This window comes from Pyrus communis, chromosome 5, assembly GCF_963583255.1.
Source record: "Pyrus communis chromosome 5, drPyrComm1.1, whole genome shotgun sequence".
In the NCBI taxonomy this organism is placed as follows: domain Eukaryota; kingdom Viridiplantae; phylum Streptophyta; class Magnoliopsida; order Rosales; family Rosaceae; genus Pyrus; species Pyrus communis.
This window is the reverse complement of record NC_084807.1, coordinates 836,145-854,749: the sequence shown is the minus strand read 5'-3', so window position 1 is coordinate 854,749 and position 18,605 is coordinate 836,145. Positions and strand designations below refer to the sequence as shown.

General features: G+C 37.5%; 1 protein-coding gene across 1 annotated transcript; it reads left to right on the top strand.

Moving 5' to 3' along the window:
• Positions 1–11,613: 11,613 nt before the first annotated feature.
• Positions 11,614–14,356, top strand: LOC137735485 (uncharacterized). Its single transcript, XM_068474917.1, has 3 exons — positions 11,614–11,924; positions 12,489–12,832; positions 12,966–14,356. Exons 1-3 carry the CDS (start codon positions 11,714–11,716, stop codon positions 14,106–14,108), a joined length of 1,698 nt encoding a protein of 565 aa, XP_068331018.1. The 5' UTR covers positions 11,614–11,713; the 3' UTR covers positions 14,109–14,356.
• The last annotated feature ends 4,249 nt before the right edge of the window (positions 14,357–18,605 follow it).

The window sequence follows — 18,605 nt, the reverse complement described above, 5'->3', positions numbered from 1 at the left end:
ACTTGATAACGCTTCTCTTTTGTCACAGCTCATGGAAAGGTCCCAAATGCAAAGAGTTGATATATTTAATCTTCAATCAAGGAATAACGTGTTTTCCAATACTTACAATTCAGATTGGAGTGATCATTCAAACTCTATGTGGTGGGAACTTCAAAATGCTCAGCAAAGAGGATATTGGCAGCCACCACAACCTCATATTCAATATGCCCAACCAAATTTAAGTTCGTCAATAAATTATAATCAAAAGCTTGATGAATTAATTTGTTTGGTGCAGGGCTTACAAAATCAAGACAATGAGGCTCAACAAGAAGGATATTGGCAGCCGTATGAGGAGTTCTATTCAATGCCTATGCAGCCACCACAACCTGCCCAAAGTAATGTAGGTAATTCAAATGATAATGATACGATTTTTCAATTACTTACTACTCTGGAAAAGCAAATTGGGCAGATAGCGGAGTTCGAAGGACAATTTTGCGACCAAGGCGAACTCCCTAGTTCAACCATTGCAAATCAGAAGGGAGAATTTGAAACTGCCAAGGAAATCATGTTGAGAAGTGACAAGGAGGTTGGAACGGACCCTCAACCATCAAAATCAAATCACAAGGAAGAGGAATACACCCAACCCACGGAAAGGGTGGAAACACCTTTACCGGAGGCTCCTATTGCTCCTATGCCATCTAATACAGGTATGGTTGTTCCAAATTTCATTATTTTTAACCCTATTCCTTGCAGATTCATGACTTCCAAGGAAGAAGAAGGTGAAAAAGACATCTTGGAAGCCCTTCCAAAGGTGACAAGTAGGGAATGTCATGAATCCATCAAAGAGGACGTTCTTGAAACCACAAAATCCAAAGAAGTTAAATTTGATGACATTGGACAAGTAATAACCATCACTTGCAATCTGGCCAAGTCCAATATCCCTGAAACTTTCAAAGGAGTGGTATTTGTCATTGAGTTCTTGTCGGACAAAACAAGTAAGTATTTTTTTCCAAATTCCATTAGATTTTATACTAACTTGCTATTTTTTTTGAATCAGGTACCTACACTAGAATTCAAACCAATGCCGGTTCACTTCAATTATCACCTTCCATTCAAGGACCAATTCCATGCCGTTTGATTTTATTTATGTTAATAAAAAAAAAATAAAAAAAAATAAAAAATAAAAAAAAGAAAAAGAAAAAAAGAAAGATACTAAACATGGAGAAAGGTGGAGCTTCACAAAGGTTGTTTGCGTGAAGTCCCACTACGAGGCGCAGAAGCGGAAGGCGCAGAAGCGGGAGGCATAGAAGCGGGAGGCATCAAAGCGGAAGGCATCGGAGCGGGAGGCATCGGAGCTAGAGCATTCCAAGCCTCAATACTTGGCCAAGCGCTGGATGACCCAGGAAAAAGGTGCCTCTGGAGATAAGACGCAAGCCTTTGACGGTCACTATGAATTCGACCCTCAGATTCTTGCAGCTCATCAAGCTTCCTCTTCATCCCCGACGAATAGTTATTTGCAAGCACATGCAAACTTCTATTCTCGTACTTAAGCTGCTGGATCTCTTGCTTAAGTCTTTCCACCTCTGCCATCAACGATTCCACCTGACGGGAGCGGGCAAGCAGGCGTAGGCCCATGTTGGACACAGAGCTCGCACACTGAACACTAAGTGCGAGGGACTCTTGAACAGCCAACTCATCGGACCGTCCTGACAGCAGCCTACTATCTTTTGGAGTGAGGAGGTTTTTAGCTACTATTGTAGCTGTTGTGGCGTCCTGCATCACAGAGTCTTCACCTGAAAGAGGACCGTTAGAAGATAAAAAAGAAGGGCGCCATACGTTACCTTGACGCGGCGCGCCCGTATCACTGCTAAGGCTCAATTCCAAGCTAAGGTTCGATGAGTTTGCCATTTTTTTCAAAAGTGTTCAAAGATAGGGGTTGATGGAGTAAATTTTCAAAGGGTCGGAGTCGATTTTCAAGAATGGGAGTTCTTCAGAGTGTGTTTGTTGTGGTGATCGATAGCTCTATAAGAAGCCAAGGCGACGCGTCCACCAATTCAAAAAGCCGGAATTTCCGGCGTAATTTAGGCGACGCGTTCTCGGCTTTTCAGAAGACGCGTTCAACTTTGTCAAAAGATTTCTGACAAAGCTGACAACACGTGGAGGCCATCATCGCAACTACACATCTTTAGCCGACAAGCGCAAAGTTCGGCGACGCTTTCTCAGCTTTTCAGAAGACGCGTGTAGCTTTGTCAAAAGGAGCCGCATCTGCACTACCACGTGTCGTTCAGAAAGCGAAGGGGCGTCGTTCAGAAATCGAAGGGGCGCCTGCTCAGAAATCGAAGAGGCGTGTTCAGAGATCGAAGAGGCGCCACTATTTCAAAAAGCCGGATTTGCGGGATCAAAACGTTTGTCGACAAAGGTAAAAAGTACCACCACATGATATTATCTCTATATATGTCGACCTTCGTCTTTTATGGCAGGGCAAACCTGAAGAAAATGCCCAACTCTCCCTCACCTCTGAGGGCGCACTCCCAGCAAGGCCTTTCAAAATACTCAATTCTTTCTTCTTCCCCAAAGATGATACCAGATGCCTGGAGTACATATGACCCAGGAGGAAACGGCAGTTTGAAGCATGTGCTGATTCATCCACCGCTTCTTCAAAGCAAAGGTATCTCATATCATCAAGGTCAAAAGCAAAAGTATCTCATATCATGCTCTTTCCCTGTCTTTTTCTTTGTCCTTGTTCTTACTCGCATGACAAAGTAAAAGAAGCAATCAGCCGGCACTTGGAGTCAATCTTCCGATCTGGAGCCAACTGCCTGGAATCTATTCCTGATTGCTTACCTAGCGTTGCTCTCGAGTAGTCATCTTCAACGGTTGATACACTTCCGGAGAAGGGACCACTTCTGCAAAGGGGAGCGAGTAAGGCAAGTGAAAATGATACATTGAAGCATGTGGAGACAAACATAGGCTGAGTTATCCTCCAACCCTTTTCAATACGAATTGGAAAGATTGAACAAAGAAACAAACCAAAAGGGTATGCTCAGACCTTCGGGGGAGACCAAAAGAACCATCCTGCTGCCCAGTTCAAGAAGTAGCACAAAGGAAAATCAACGATGGGCAGAAACCAGTTCAAGAGTAAGCCTGTGGAATCACAAAGATCAAAAGCCTCAATACAATTACCAAGGAGAAGATGGAATTTACACTCTATAACCAGATTTGCGTCTCTAAACTCTTCTCTTTGTTAATTACATTCTGCCATGTTTAGTATGTTTAGTTGTTGTTTGTGTGTTTACTTATGTTTTGTGTGAATCTATGCTTAAAACATTGAGGACAATGTTTGATTTAAGTGTGGGGGGGTAACTAAGTATGTTGATGCAAATTCGTTGAATTTTATCACCCATAACTTCAAGTGTTGTTCCTTGCTGTTTTAAAAATGTTTTTAAACTGTTTTAGTGTGTTTTGACTAAAAAATTCGAAAATCCCATAAAAATTTGAAAAATTGTCTTGAAAAACCCAAAAAGAGTTGTTTTAAAGTTGTTTTTGTGTGTTTGTGTCGTAGGTCACCTTCCAACACAATGATAAGGATTTGGTTTGTAATTGCATGACTGTTAAAAAGAGTTATAAACATGGAGAAAAGTTTGATTTACTCTTGGTATATGCTTAGTTATGGTTATAATGTATGACTTCACATGCAATCATAAAAGAAAAATTGGTTTTTGTAACATGCTTGAAGGAAGGAACTCGTACAAACGCTACAACCTTGTGAGACTCGAGCTATTACCTTCTTTGGAGAGTTATAATCTGTGATTCTGTGTTTTCTAAAGTTGTTGCATGATCTCATTATTCCTTGCTTGGCTGCTACTTAGAATGCAATTGTATCATGATAGAACTAAATGCTAGAACTTATATCCGTTTCATTCAAAGCATGACATTGAATTGCATAACATATATCAAGATGAAGTTGTGTAGTTGCCACCATAGCCAAATAGCCTTACTTCTCATATTTCGTATATGTTGTAAGTTTTACCCCCGTTGAGCCTTGTTTAGCCTTTATTCTTTGTTTACCCACATTATCCTCACCTAGCCTAGTGTAGGACAGTCCACACCCTTGTTCTTAATTGATAGTGAGCATGACTAAAATGAATTCCTTTTGAGTACATTATGCAAGAAAATGAGTGTGGGGGAGTAAAAGTTTGTTCTTACGTTTATATGTATGTTTTGAGATTCAAAAGAAAAAGAAGAAGAAGAAAAAAAAAAAAAAAAAAAAAAAAAAAAAAAAAGAGTGAAAATAAGTAAGAATGAACTCACGAGCGTTGATGGTTGAAGAAAGGGTCCAAAAAAGTTGAATTTGGCCCTAAGTTTTGTGTGACTTTCCCTTGGGTGTTCAAAGTTGACTTCTGCGTTCTTAAGGGAATTCTAAGTGCCTAAATCAATACTTTGCTCACTATTGCTTTAAGAATGTTTGTTTATCCTTCACCTTTCATTGTTAGCCAACACCTTTAGCCCCGTTACACCCCTTTGACTTCTATCTTGATCGTTATGTGTTCAATAATGTGGAGTTTGAAATTGATATGAGCTTATGGAATCACTGGTTCTCATTCTAAGTAGTAGCATTCCATTCATGAGATCATATTCATGTCATTATCGTAAATCCAGAAAATGCTTTCCTTGTTATAACATATGTGAGTGTTCGTCTACATGTTTACATCAATCTTCTCACATATAACTAGTGTAGGGTGTGTAATCAGAAAATCTGTGTGAAAAACGAGTGCATATCTTGTAAGGATTTGAGCAATTTCTCTAAAGGCATGTTACTGCATTCGAAATGTGTTTTAAATGTTTAATTGTGAACTAGTATGTGGTGACTATGATTAAGAATGTACTTAAGTGTAATGATGGCTAAAATCTGTGTGAATAATGATTTTTAACTTGTCATGTGTTTTGGAAATCCCTGAGACGTTTGTTGGAAGGTTTAGGTTGTGTTTTACTTGTTCGTTTTGTTTTGTTTCTAGTTTCTTTTGTTTTGTTTTGCTCGAGGACTAGCAAAAGATAAGTGTGGGGGTATTTGATAGGAGCATATTCATGCGACTTAAATGGCTTGTTCTCGTGCATTTACGTTATGTTTCTTTAGTTATTTTAGTACTTTAAGCTATTTTCGTGTGTTTGTAGGCCAAAAGGGCTAAAGGAGCAAAAAGATGCATTTTGGAGACGTTTGGAGCACTTTTGGGCTAAGGATGGATAGCTTATGCTTGGAGCCAAAGTGTTGGACGAAATTAAAAACCTAATTGAAGACCAAAGTGTTGGAACCTTGTTCCTTTTAGTTTTAGGATATTTAAACCTTTCCTATATCCTTAGTCGTGCATAACATTCCAACATTCCACTCCTTCATTCACCACTTATCTTATCATCACCACATATCATATATTTATTACTTATCATATCATTCATTCATCTACATATCAATAACCACTTATCTTATCACTCAACATATCATACACTTATCACTTATCACTTCCATTCACTTATCACTTATCACTTCCATTCACTTATCACTCACCACATATCATTCATTTATCACTTAACATATCATTCATTTATCACTTAACATATCATACACTTATCATAATCATTCACTTATCACTTATCATAATCATTCACTTATTCTTTCATCATTCAACCACCAATTCAACACATGCATTTCAAACCTTTCAACACCCTTTAATCATCTCCCTTTAAGTTATGATTTTATTTCCTAACCCTACATGCATTATTTATTAGCATCTTCACATGCATTCACACACACTTCACACAAACAAACAACTCAAAACCGTGAGCTCCCATTCCCTTATGCCATTTTCAGATTTCCACCCACTAACCTAGTTATCAACACATGCATTCCCTTCACATTCACCCACATGCACTCCCACTCTTTAATCATATGCATTCCCATCATAATTCCACCACCAATTCAGCCACAAAACATTATCATTGCACCACATTCAACCACTCCACATCCCTCACCAAGAAATCATTCAACACACATGCATCCTGAAATTCTTTGCCATGCAATCACATGCATTTCCCTTGACATTTTCAGCCATCACACTTCATCATTACACCACCATTCACTCTTTAACCCACACACACTTCACACAAACAACATTCACATGCATTCACATGCATTTCCAACACAAAACACACTCAAAACCGTGGCCACCTTTGCATTTCAGGATTCCCATTTGCATTTTCAGATTTCCAGCTTTCCCTTTTATTTTCCAGCTTTCATTCTTCATCATTGCAGCCATTCCACATGCAATTCTCCATCATTCCTCCACACAAACACCTTAAACAAATAGCCATATACATCTCCACTCCTCCTATAAATACCCTTGCATTCCCATCATTCAAAACATCTCATTTCATACACAACACACCACAAACACTTCCATTCCTTCTCTTTGCCGTGAGTCCCCTTAGAATCCAAAACCATATTTCCATTTCCATCACTCCTCACTCCATTCCACATTTCCATAATCCCCCAAACCTCACCTTAGATCTTGTGCTACAACAACGAGGAAGAGAAGAGGACCTAAACGTTCATACAATTCAAGTTTGAGTTGTTGGAATGTTTAGGTGATTCTTTGATTTCAATGTTTCATTTTAATTCTCTTTGTTTTGTACGTATAAGGAATGGAAGAGAAGAGTGCCTAAACGTTCATACAATTCAAGTTTGAGTTGTTGGAATGTTTAGGTGTTTCTTTGATTTCAACGTAATGAGGAACTAAAACCCCCTTTAGCTAGGGGGTGATTCGAAATAAATGTTTATGCTTGCATTTTGATTTGTTGAAATGCAATTGGAAATCTTTTTATTATGCAAGTGTAACATGTATGGAGATGAACCCCTTAGCTATTCTATCATCCATTCATTCCATTTCATCAATTCCATATTTACATTCTGTTTTAATTTGTTCATTTAATTTAATTTCGTATAAACTTAAATCCCCCTTTACTTTAATGTCAATTTAGTTAGAAATCATTTTAGTTTGTATTTTTAAAAGCATTTTGAGTCTTTGGTTTGTCTTAGTGTTTTAAAGATTAGTTTTGCATTCTTTGAGTCTAGTATAGTGTTTTATATTGTTTTTACGTTTTTGAGTCAGTTTCCAAGAGATTAACAATCCCTCCTAATCCCCGGTCCAGAACGATCCCTACTTATACATTTACTACAACTTGACGAAAAGAGGGTTTAATTTGTGCGCGTATAAAATCTCGCATCAATGCATGTGTAATTTTCTTTGTCATTTTACGTGAAACCAGTGAACATTTTGTCTGTCATTTCACGTGAAATTTTTGTAACTGATATATGCATGTGTAATTTCCTTTTGTCATTTCACGTGAAACTGATGAACACTTTCTATGTCATTTCACTTGAACATTTTGTCTGTGACTAAACCAACTTCTTTACTTACGAACACCAACTTTAACACTCAAGTTTTCTATAAAATGCCTCACAAACCTTCACCATAATAATGAAGTACATCATACATTCTTCACACTCATTTTGCGCACGTAAACCTTAGAAACACTTATACATTGTAGGAATGAGTGTCATGAGAGAACAAAGCACGAGAGAGCTCCATCGTGATGCAGCCAAAGGAACCCTTGGCCTCAAAAAGCTTACCAACCTGGAACCCGATTACAATGGCTGGAACCCGATTGTATGTTTTGATCAAATCATGGAGCTGGTTGGTAGCTACTACAAAAGTTATGTGCCCTTTTGAGTTTCAGGAAGTATGCGCAAGGGCTGTTGTTGCCTACACCCAAAAGCTTAAGGTGTTAAGTCTAACGGGTAAACGGTTCACTCTATATATATCTTTAGAGAGGACTCTGAGCATCCCGACTACTCTTATATATGCGAACAACTTGGCGAGTCAATCACGGCACAAGCCTCGTTGTTGCAGAAGTTTCTTCTGTGTCCAACACTGATGTGTGATATGTCTGAGGATGAACTAACTGCTGATAAAGATGTGTTCAGTTGGTTGGATTTGACGAAGAAATTTGGCGCAAGGACACAAGATAAGTTCGCTTTCATATTGATAGACAATATGAGGGGCACACATGCTTGCATGGTTCAAATAATTAATGAGCTAATTTCTGAGTAGGATGGAGGATTTGGAAGTGCTAAATATCGCTCACTGTACCTTTATAGAGGACTCTGAGCATCCCGGCTACTCTTATATATGCGAACAACTTGGCGAGTCAATCACTGCAGAAGCTTCATGGCTCCAGTAAGTTTCTTCTGTGTCCAACATTGATATGTGATATGTGTGAGGATGGGGTAGCTGCTGATGAAGATGTGTTCAGGTGGTATAGATTTGACGATGAAATTTGGAGCAAGGACAAGATAAGTACGCTTGCATTTTGATCGACCTTTTGAGAGGCACACAGTGCTTGCATGGTTCAACTAATTAATGAGACTGTAAAAATTTCTGAGCTCTGGATCTGGGGGACATCCTGTAAATGAAGATTGCTTTTATAGAAAAATTTATTTTTCATGCTGCAGTTAGGTTGTGATTAGTCTGAATATTTTCTATCGGAAAGTTAATGAATGAGTTCATGGATACTTTTAGGGTAATGTTATCTACACACTCATTTTTATTTTTCACAAACTTCTCGAATTTTGACCGTCGGATCAGATGAATTGTAGAATATCAATTGTCAAAATTTAACAAGAGTGTCTGAAAGTAAAAATGGGTGTATGAATATCTTGCTTTTGACATACTACGAGGGATAAAGTAAGGGGTGTATTTTATACAGAGTTTAATAAATTTCCATAGAGTTATAAATACATGGATTTTAAGGGAGTTTACTTGATTTCCATATAATCCATGTGGATTTTGATTAAATTCTACATGAATTTTAATGGAGTTTATGAAACTTTTATCATGGATTTAAATAGAATCCTATTAATTGTCATGAATATTTAATGACTAATTCCTCAATATACATTGTTATTTTTAATTTTTTTCATCATTTGAAATGGTTATTATGACCATCATAAAGTGGTCGTATAAATCGGTGACATCAACGATATGGTTGAAGTGTCACGTGGTAATTGTTGGCAAAATAGTGATAGTAAATGTGACTGTGGGCAAGTGTAGCATGAACATTTTAATCTTATTTCTCATGAATCATTATCTCTTTGTAAACCAATGTGAGAAGAAATTCTATGATTCGGAAGCTGGACAACGTAATTTCTCCGACCAAAGACACATAAAACACAACATCCTCCCCCTGATTTTGAGGCCCACTACATCCCCTCCCTCACACCCACCAAACTCTAGTTCCGTACGTGCACAAGAACCTTTCCAGCGTGGGACAATATTATTGGCTTTGTGGGCCCATATGACAAATCATCCAACTAACAAAATAACTTCGGTAACAACAGTAGATGGTAAGAGCAACCGTAATGAGTAAGTCAATATAAAGGACGAATTAGATGAGTTTAAAACATAAATGATTAACTAATGACTTCACAATATTTCCAAAATAAAAATTGAAAGAAAAACTGTTAAAAGGGGTGGCTCTGTGGGGAAGTAGGAAACACATTATTGGAAACTAGCTTTTTGCCACAAATTCACTCGTGTGACAGTTTGTTCAATTACATCTTATTTTTTACTTGTAACTTTTTATTTTTTTTAGTTTTGTTTAAAATATTTTAGAGGTTGATTCCACTAACACCCCTTGAGTTTTATCGAGTTTTCACAAAACCCCCTCACGTTTGAGACATTACACAAACACCCTCTCAGGTTTTAATTCCCTTTCATATAACCCCTTCAGTCAAAATTTTCCTTATAAATTTACTAATTTACCCTTATTAATTACTTAAAACTAATAGAAAAACTGTATAATTGTATAAAATAAATTATAAGTCATTAAACACTTTAAAAAGGACAAGAAGAAGACCACGTTGACAAAAACAAAATTAAGAAAAGAAATTTATTTATTACTTTAAAAATAATATTTTATTAAAAAAAAGTGTTCATCTTCTTCTTTCTCTCCCACCCCATCTCCTCCCTTCTCCATCACCACCACCCATTCAACTTTTGAACAAAAAAAAAAAAAGGATCTCTCCATCTCCGACATTGTGTAAAAAATTTATAATTTTACACAAAGAAAATCGAGATTAGCAATAATAATTAAGAAAATATTAGTCCTGCAAATATTATGTGGTTGACACACCGGCATTGACGACGTGAAAAAAAAAACACTGTACAAGATCAATGAAGTAGCTTAAGTCATAAGAGCGAACAAATTGAACCGGCATTATTCACGGGGACATGTAACCTCTCTTACAATCACTCTAAACTTCTCGTTTCTTCCGAACAAAAAACCCTAATGAACCAAATCCAATCCCACAGTATGACACAATGGAAGACAATAGATTCGATTCTCGTCTATTTCTTAATAAAATATTATTTTTAAAGTAATACTTAAATTTTTTCAAAGAAGAAGACCATCTCTTTCTTCTTCCTGTGTTTAAAATTTTCGATACGCAACTTCTGGTCCATAGATTTTTTCTGGCACCCTAAAGGACAACTCAATTTGCTGGGTTTTTTTTTTTTTTTTTTTTTGCTCAATTTTGCCCTAATTTTTGGTCCATTGAGATTAGGCAATTCCAAAGTCATCTTTATGAACCCTAATAATGAAAAAAAAAAATTTATTTTCCTCCAAAATTAAGTTGAATGGCTGTTTGCTTTATGATCATCTATTTTTTAATAAACTATTTTTTTCAAAGAATTAATTAAATTTTTTTTCTTAGTTTGTTTTCGTCCAATGGTGTTCTACTTGTCTTTTTTTTTTTTTTTTAAGTGATGACTTATAATTTATTTTATACAATTATAAAGTTTTTTTTTTATTAAATTAGTAAAGGGTAAATTAGTAAATCTATAAGCAAAATTTTGATTGAAGGGGTTATATGAAAGAGAATTAAAACCTGAGGGGGTTTTGTGAAAACTCGATAAACCTTAGGATGTGTTAGTGTAATTAACCCAATATTTTAGAGTAAATTGTAACAGTGTTCCTTTAACTTTCACCAAATTGGAGTAATAATCTATCAACCAAATCTATTACCAATGGTCTCTCAATTAATCAAAATGTGCAGCTATAATCATTTTCGTCAATTCTTTTAGAATTTCCATCTAAATGGGTCACATGTCATGCATGTAAGGCTTAATCAAAGGGCAAATATGAAAAATCAAATAAGAAAAATTATATTGATGATCCCACAACTTTAATCCAACTGGATAAATGGTCATTCGACTTTAACTCAATTGGAGCAATGATCCCTCAACTTTACCCCAATTGTAGCAATAGTCCTTTCAACATAACTCATTTTGATAGAATTTTGACGAATTTGACAAAAATGACCATAGCTACACATTTTGATAAACTGAGGTTAATGATAATGAATTTTTAATTGAGAAAATATTGTTTCAATTTAATTAAATTTGAAAAACTATTGCTACAATTTACTCAATATTTTATGTTTCATCATCTTGTACGTATTTTACGTACATCTAAAATTCTTAATGATTAAGAATGTGATTCAGTTTGGACTTAAAGCTAGAAAATTCCTTTAAAGTACGACTTTACCTCACACTTGTTTCTCCTACTTCTCCATTAAGCAACTCTCTCTTCACATATCACACGACAGAAGACAAACCAAAACACCATGGAAACACACGACGACGAGATCGACAACCTGGACACCACTTCGTGGACCTCCGCCACAACCGGGACAGTTGCAGGTGGTTCCCTCACGAATTGCGTCTCTTTCGAATCCTCCTCCTCTCCGATCGACGACGACACTCCGAATTCCACACCTACATCCACTCTTATTCTGCACCCTCCGTCACCCGATTCGGGCCCTTGCGAGATCACCAGTATGCTCCACAACTTCTCTTTTCCGAAAACTTTACATTTCGGCCCCAAATTTTATTGAATTTGAGGTTTGACACCTTGTTTTACATATATATATATATATATATATATATATATATATATATATATCCTGGTCCTTTTATGTATTATTTATTATTGTACGTTAGGACTTAAAAGTTAATAATTTCTGGGACTAAGTTTTCATGTTGTGAATGGCAGTTGATTAGGATTAGGATTATTGCCAAATTTTAGATGAAAACGAAGCTAAATATAGGGGCAATCTACGATGCATGGACACGGGGATACCTTAATCCACAAGATATACGACAGGACACGGGATATGAGGGGATACCACCATGTCCATGCATCGGAGGGGGCAATCTTGTACTCGAAAACGAGGATAAAAACAGGATTTTGCAGTGTGTTCAACTACGAATATTTACGAAAAACGACACTTGGTTGCTAAAAGTAGAAGTAATATCTGTTGGAGCTCAAAGTGTTACTAAGGGTTCTGTTAAGAGTTGGGTATCTAAAGTGCATTTGACCAACAACGTTTTCCACTGCAGCTAATTTCACACAAAAACATGAGATCCAGCAGGTTTGTGATCGAAGTACTGCCCGAGTATATACGATAAACTGTGCACCTGATATGCAGAGTGGCAATGAACATCTCTGCACTGTTCGCCGTGGCGTTGCTGCCCAAGATGAACAAGTGCTTCACACAGGTGATAATGATAAAGTTTGTCCTGCAAATTCAAATGAGTCGCTTAAGGACCCATCCGAAGCTAAGTCAAGAAATGGAAATAGCCCGAACAACAGTGAAGATGACTGTGTTGAAGTGAAAGTCTTAGATACTAATGTGCTTGATAAAAAAATCAATTCATCGCAATTGAAGTTGGGATCTGCACAGGTATGTTGCTTAGTTCTCCATGTATATTAATTCCAGTGAACCCCCTCCCACTTTTGTTTTTCTTTCGCGTCTTTTTTTCCCGTCTAGTTAATATCTTTGTATGGTTCTTGCTGATCAAGTCCTTGTGTATCAGGATTTTTATGAATCTACAGCACAGATTAGTGATGCAAGTCCTTGTGTATCCCTCACACTTCATCTACTGTCGCTTGAGAGGAAAGATTGTGTATGTGTTGGTGAGGTTAATGTGTTCGCTGATCCTGTGGACTCGTCTGATTCAGAGAACCAAGCTAGTGCGGTGGAAAACTCAGCTGGGAGTTCTCTCATGGCCATGCTTGTGCCTACCCTTTTGCAATTCTGTAAAACAAGGGGTGCTAACCGAACACAGGACAAGCCAATTTCTGATACATGGGGAAAACAGAACTCTCTAGCGACTGTGTCAAAAGAAACCGATTCTACCAGTGTTGCAACTAAGATTCAGGAACAAGGAAAAGCCAGCATACCTGACCACCAAGAAGTAAAGATTCCAGATTTTAGTAAGGCTAGTACTAGTACTGCCCAGGTATGTATCCCGTCAAGAGTTGAAAGCGCCGTGGACCAGCTTTATTCTCGAATGGGCAGAATTGAGGATCTGTTTTTGAGGTTTGAAGAAAAGATGCTAAAACCGATAAGCAGCATTGAGGCAAGGCTTGAAAGGGTAGAGCAGCAACTTGAAGTACTGGCGAACAAATCACAGAATTCTGAATTGCCAACATGCGCAAGATTCTATGCTTCTTCTTTCTCATGCAATGAGTCTGAGTCTAACTCTTGCTATAATAGTGGAAATGATTATCACCGTTGCGAGGCATTTGAATCAGGTGAGAAGGACATTCAACCAGATGCACCCCCGACCACAGCTTATGAAATGTCTGCTTCGGTAAATTCCACCCATTTGCTTCCAAGTCTGGTAGTAACTGCTCCTGAATTTTTAAATGGTGATGATGACGAGGACGAAGAAGATCACGGATCAGATGTTGTGTTAGGTTCATCAGAAAAACCAAGGCCTGCTTGGACAATAGATGATGCTTTAGCATCTGCACTAGCGGGCATGTCTTTGACTTCAACCCAGCCAGAGAAACATGCTCAAACTCTTTCGGGTAAAGCTCCTGATTTTTTAATTGAAGAAGACGGTAGCGTTGAGAGAAAGGGATCGACAAGAGAGGAACATGAAGTAGGCACCGATTCTTCCATGTGCCTTGGTGAAACTGATGCGACAGAGAACATAAATGTTGGAATATAAGTTTTTGTGCTAGAGAAATATTAGTTTTAAGTCTTTGTATTTCAAGTTTAAATGTGCTATTGGATTATATTCTAATTGGACAGCTGAGATGTAATCTTAGTGTTAGTAATGTGTATTGCCACTTGTAGCTATCTTATAGGATAGATTACATGAATGGTGGAGATTGAACTTTGTGAGAGAGAATCCCTCTCTCTTCCCAACGGTATTACTCTCGCCCATGTCTTGTGTGCTGAGTGAAAAAAGATGAATGAAAGTATCCTTCTGTGAATATTCTTTCTGCAACTCTCTGAGATTTCTCCACAAACCTTCATCTTTATTTCCGATTCATTCCTTACAATAGAGATCATAGTCTCGAGATTCTAACATGGCCTCAGAGCCTGGTTTGGTCGCTTAACATTGGGCGATTAAATCTGTGAAGGAATTTGAAGAAATTGCTTGTGAGATCTGTGTCTAACATGGCAGGGTCTGGAGGTGGTGAGTGGAGAGCACCGATCTTCAATGGCGAGAATTATGAGTTCTGGAGCGTAAGGATGAAGACTATCTTCAAGTCTCATGGATTATGGGAGTTTGTTGAGAAAGGAGTAGAGTGCTCAGATTCGAAGGGAGCTGATGAATCTGATGCAAAGAAGAAGGAGAAGGAGGAATCGAGTGATGGTGCAACTCTCACAGAGAAGCTTATGAAAGATGCCAAGGCGTTGGGGCTGATTCAAGGAGCAGTTTCCGATGAGATTTTCCCTTGGATCTCTCATGAAGAAACTCTAAGGGAGCTTGGGATATCTCGATACAAGAATTCCTTGGCAACAAACATGTTAGAAGTGTCAAATTACAAGGTATTCGTAGAGAATTCGAACATACCAGAATGAGAGATGATGAGTCTTTGCCTATTCATCTTACAAAATTGTTTGATCTGATAAATCAAATGAGAAGTTATGGAGAGGAATTGTCTAGAGAGAGAATTATGCAGAAAAATGTTGATTAGTTTACCTTCTGCATATGATCCTATATGCTCTGTGATTGAACACTCAAGGGATATATATGTGATTGAGGTTCAAGAGGTGGTTGCCTCATTGAAAAGTTTTGCACAAAGATTGGAGAGACATAATGAGAACAAGACTGAGAGAGCATTTGCAAGTCTAAGCGTGAATTCTAAACCTGCCAATTCTTTTGGAAATCAAGGCCATGGATACCAGAAGAATTGGAAACCAAAATTTAAAAAGTGGGATCAAAAGCCTACTTACCAATCTGGGAAGCAAATTGCAGCTGTAGAAGGTGGAAGAAACCCTTGCAGGCACTGTGATAAGTACCATTATGGAGAATGTTTTCTTAAAGGCAAACCTAAGTGTCACAGTTATGGGAAAATATGGCATATTGCAAGGGACTGCAACAACAAGAAAAATGTTTAGCAGCTAAACTTTGCAACTCAAGTCCTTCCTACACCAACCATGTTCTATGCAAATAATGCGGTTGACAAGAAGTTTATTGAAGATGTATGGTATGTGTGGTATGTGGATAGTGGTTGTAGTAACCACATGACTAGTAGAGAAGATGTACTAGTTGATATTGACAGAAGCATAATTGCAAAAGTAGAAATGGGGTTAGGGCAATTGGTTGAAGTTATTGGAAAATGAAGTCTGCTGATGGACACTAAGATGGGAATGAGGTATATCAAAGAAGTAATGCTTGTCTCTGGTCTTAAGGAGAATCTACTAAGTGTAGAGCAGATGATGGAGCATGGATACTTTTTTATTTTTGGAGATAATAAGGTTGGAATTTATGATGACTGCTCTCTTTAATCTAGTTGCTAAGGTGCCAGCGAAAGGAAACAGAAGTTTTCCTTTGAAACTTCAAACAAATTTACATTTTGCATTAAGGGCAAGTTTGAGTAAGTCAACCTTGATCTGGCATAAGAGAATGACATCTGAATGTCAATAGTTTGAAGTTGCTACATGAGAAAGAAATGGTACTTGGATTGCCAGAAATCAAGAACACCAATGAAGTGTGTGAGGGGTGCATTCTTGGGAAACAATGCAGAGATTCTTTTCCAAGAGAGACAACAAGTAGGGCCACTATTCCACTGGAATTGGTACACATTGATGTTTGTGGACCAATGCAAACTGTTACAAATGCTGGAAATAGGTACTTCCTCACCTTCATAGATGATTGCACTCAGATGTGTTGGGTTTACTTCTTAAGATACAAATATGAGGTGTTCAATGTATTTAAGAAGTTTACTACTGTTGAATTGCAATGTGGGTATAAGTTGAAGAAACTAAGAAGTGACAGAGGATGAGAGTATACATCTATGGAGTTTAACAAGTTTTGTGAAGAAATGGGAATAGAAAGACAGCTTGTTGTGGCATACTCACCACAACAAAATAAAGTGGCTGAAAGGAAGAACATGATCATTGTGGAGATGGCTAAGTGTATGATGTTTAAGAAGAAGGTACCACTGGAGTTTTGGGCTGAAGCAGTGAACACTGCAGTATATGTCTTAAACAGGTGTCCAACTAAAGCCTTGGACAAGAAAACTCCATTTGAAGCCTATAATGGAAGAAAGCCAGGAATTAAGTATTTGAGAGTGTTTGGTTCTCTGTGCTATGCACATATTCCAGAACAACAGAGACAAAAGTTTGATTTGTCTAGCACAAGATGTTTATTTCTGGGGTATAGAAGTTGTGAGAAAGGCTACAAACTATATAACATTGAATCAAAAAGTTGTCATTTCTGGAGATGTAGTGTTCAATGAGGAAGCAAGTTGGGATTGGAGTGCACAAAAAGAATGTAGTGTTTTAGTTCCACTTACTGATATACTTACTAAGAAAGAAAATGAGACTAGTGAATTAAGTTTGACTCAAGCTGAGATTACAGAAGGTGATAATGAGACACCAGAAAATATTGAAGAAGCACATGATGGAATTGGTGCTGCATGACATAGTGAAAGTTCAGGTCCACAGGATTTCAATCACTCTCCACTAAAATATAAAAGCATTGCATAAGTGTATGAAAGATGCAATATGTGTATCATTGAGGCTGAAACATTTGAAGAAACTGCCAAAGATGAATCATAGCAGAAAACAATGGAGAATGAAATTGCAATGATAGAGAAGAACAATACTTGGGAGTTGGTTAGTAGACCATCTGATAAGCCAGTAATTCGTGTCAAATGGGTTTACAAAACCAAGTTGAACCTCGATGGCTCAGTGCAGAAAAACAAAGCAAGACTGGTTGCAAAGGTTTACTCTTAAAAGCCTGGAATAAACCTTTGCACCAGTTGCTAGGCTTGACACAATTAGAACACTGGTTGCATTGGTTGCACATAAAGGGTGGAGATTATTTCAATTAGATGTGAAGTCAACATTTTTTAATGTAGAGTTGCATGAAGAGGTATATGTTGATCAACCCCCTGGATTTGTGATTAAGAATAAGGATGATGGAGTTTACACACTCAAGAAGGCATTATATCGTCTTAAGCAAGCTCCAAGAGCTTGGTATGAAGAAATCAACTCATATTTCACTAAGGTTGGTTTTCAAAGAAGTCTAAGTGAAGCAACATTATATGTGAAGACTGTTGAAAGTAGAGTACTCATTGTTTCTCTATATGTGGATGATATCATCTACACTGGGAGTTCACAAGAATTGATGATGGAGTTCAAAACTGAGATGATAAGACAGTATGAAATGACTGATCTTAGGTTGTTACATCATTTCTTGGGTTTAGGTGTGATACAAACTGATTCTTACATCTTCTTGCACCAGAAGAAGTATGCAAAGACACTGCTAGATAAGTTTGGTTTCAAAGATTGTAAATTAGTTGCTACCATTCTTGCAGTGAATGAAAAACTATCTAAGATGGATGAAAGTGAACAAGCTGATGAAAATCTATATAGACAGATAGCTTGGAGTCTGCTATATTTAACTGTTACAAGGCCAAACATCATGTTTGCAGCAAGTCTGTTAGCTAGATTTATGCATGGTCCTACCAGAAAACATATGGGAACTACCAAGAGAGTATAGCATATGATTTATTCAAGGCTCAATTGATTATGGTATAGCATATGAGAAAGGGAAGGAAGCAATGCTTATTAGCTACTGTGATAATAATTGGTCAGCGAGTGAGGATGACATGAAAAGCACATTTCGATATGCATTTAACCTTGGTTCAGGTGTATTTTCATGGGCATCAATCAAGCAAAGCAGTGTTGCACTATCCACTGCAGAGGCTAAATAAGTCAGTACAGCGGAAGCCACTGCACAAGCAATCTGGTTGAGATTTGTTCTCTCAGATTTTGGTGAAGAACAGGTTGAGCCTACAACAATTCTATTTGATAATACATCTACTATAGCCATAACCAAGAATCTTGTGCATTATCATAAGACAAGGCATATAAACAGACGATATCATTTCATTCGAGATGCATTACAGATGAGGAAATTGATCTACTGTACTACAACACTGAGGAGCAAGTTGCAAACATTCTTACCAAAGCATTGGCCAGA

Excerpts from the sequence above, each read along its gene's own strand:
- LOC137735485 (XM_068474917.1), top strand. The coding sequence starts at position 11,714 with ATGGAAACACACGACGACGAGATCGACAACCTGGACACCACTTCGTGG. Across the intron at positions 11,925-12,488 it reads GGGCCCTTGCGAGATCACCA|CTAATTTCACACAAAAACAT; the intron begins GTATGCTCCACA and ends TTTCCACTGCAG. Across the intron at positions 12,833-12,965 it reads TGAAGTTGGGATCTGCACAG|GATTTTTATGAATCTACAGC; the intron begins GTATGTTGCTTA and ends CTTGTGTATCAG.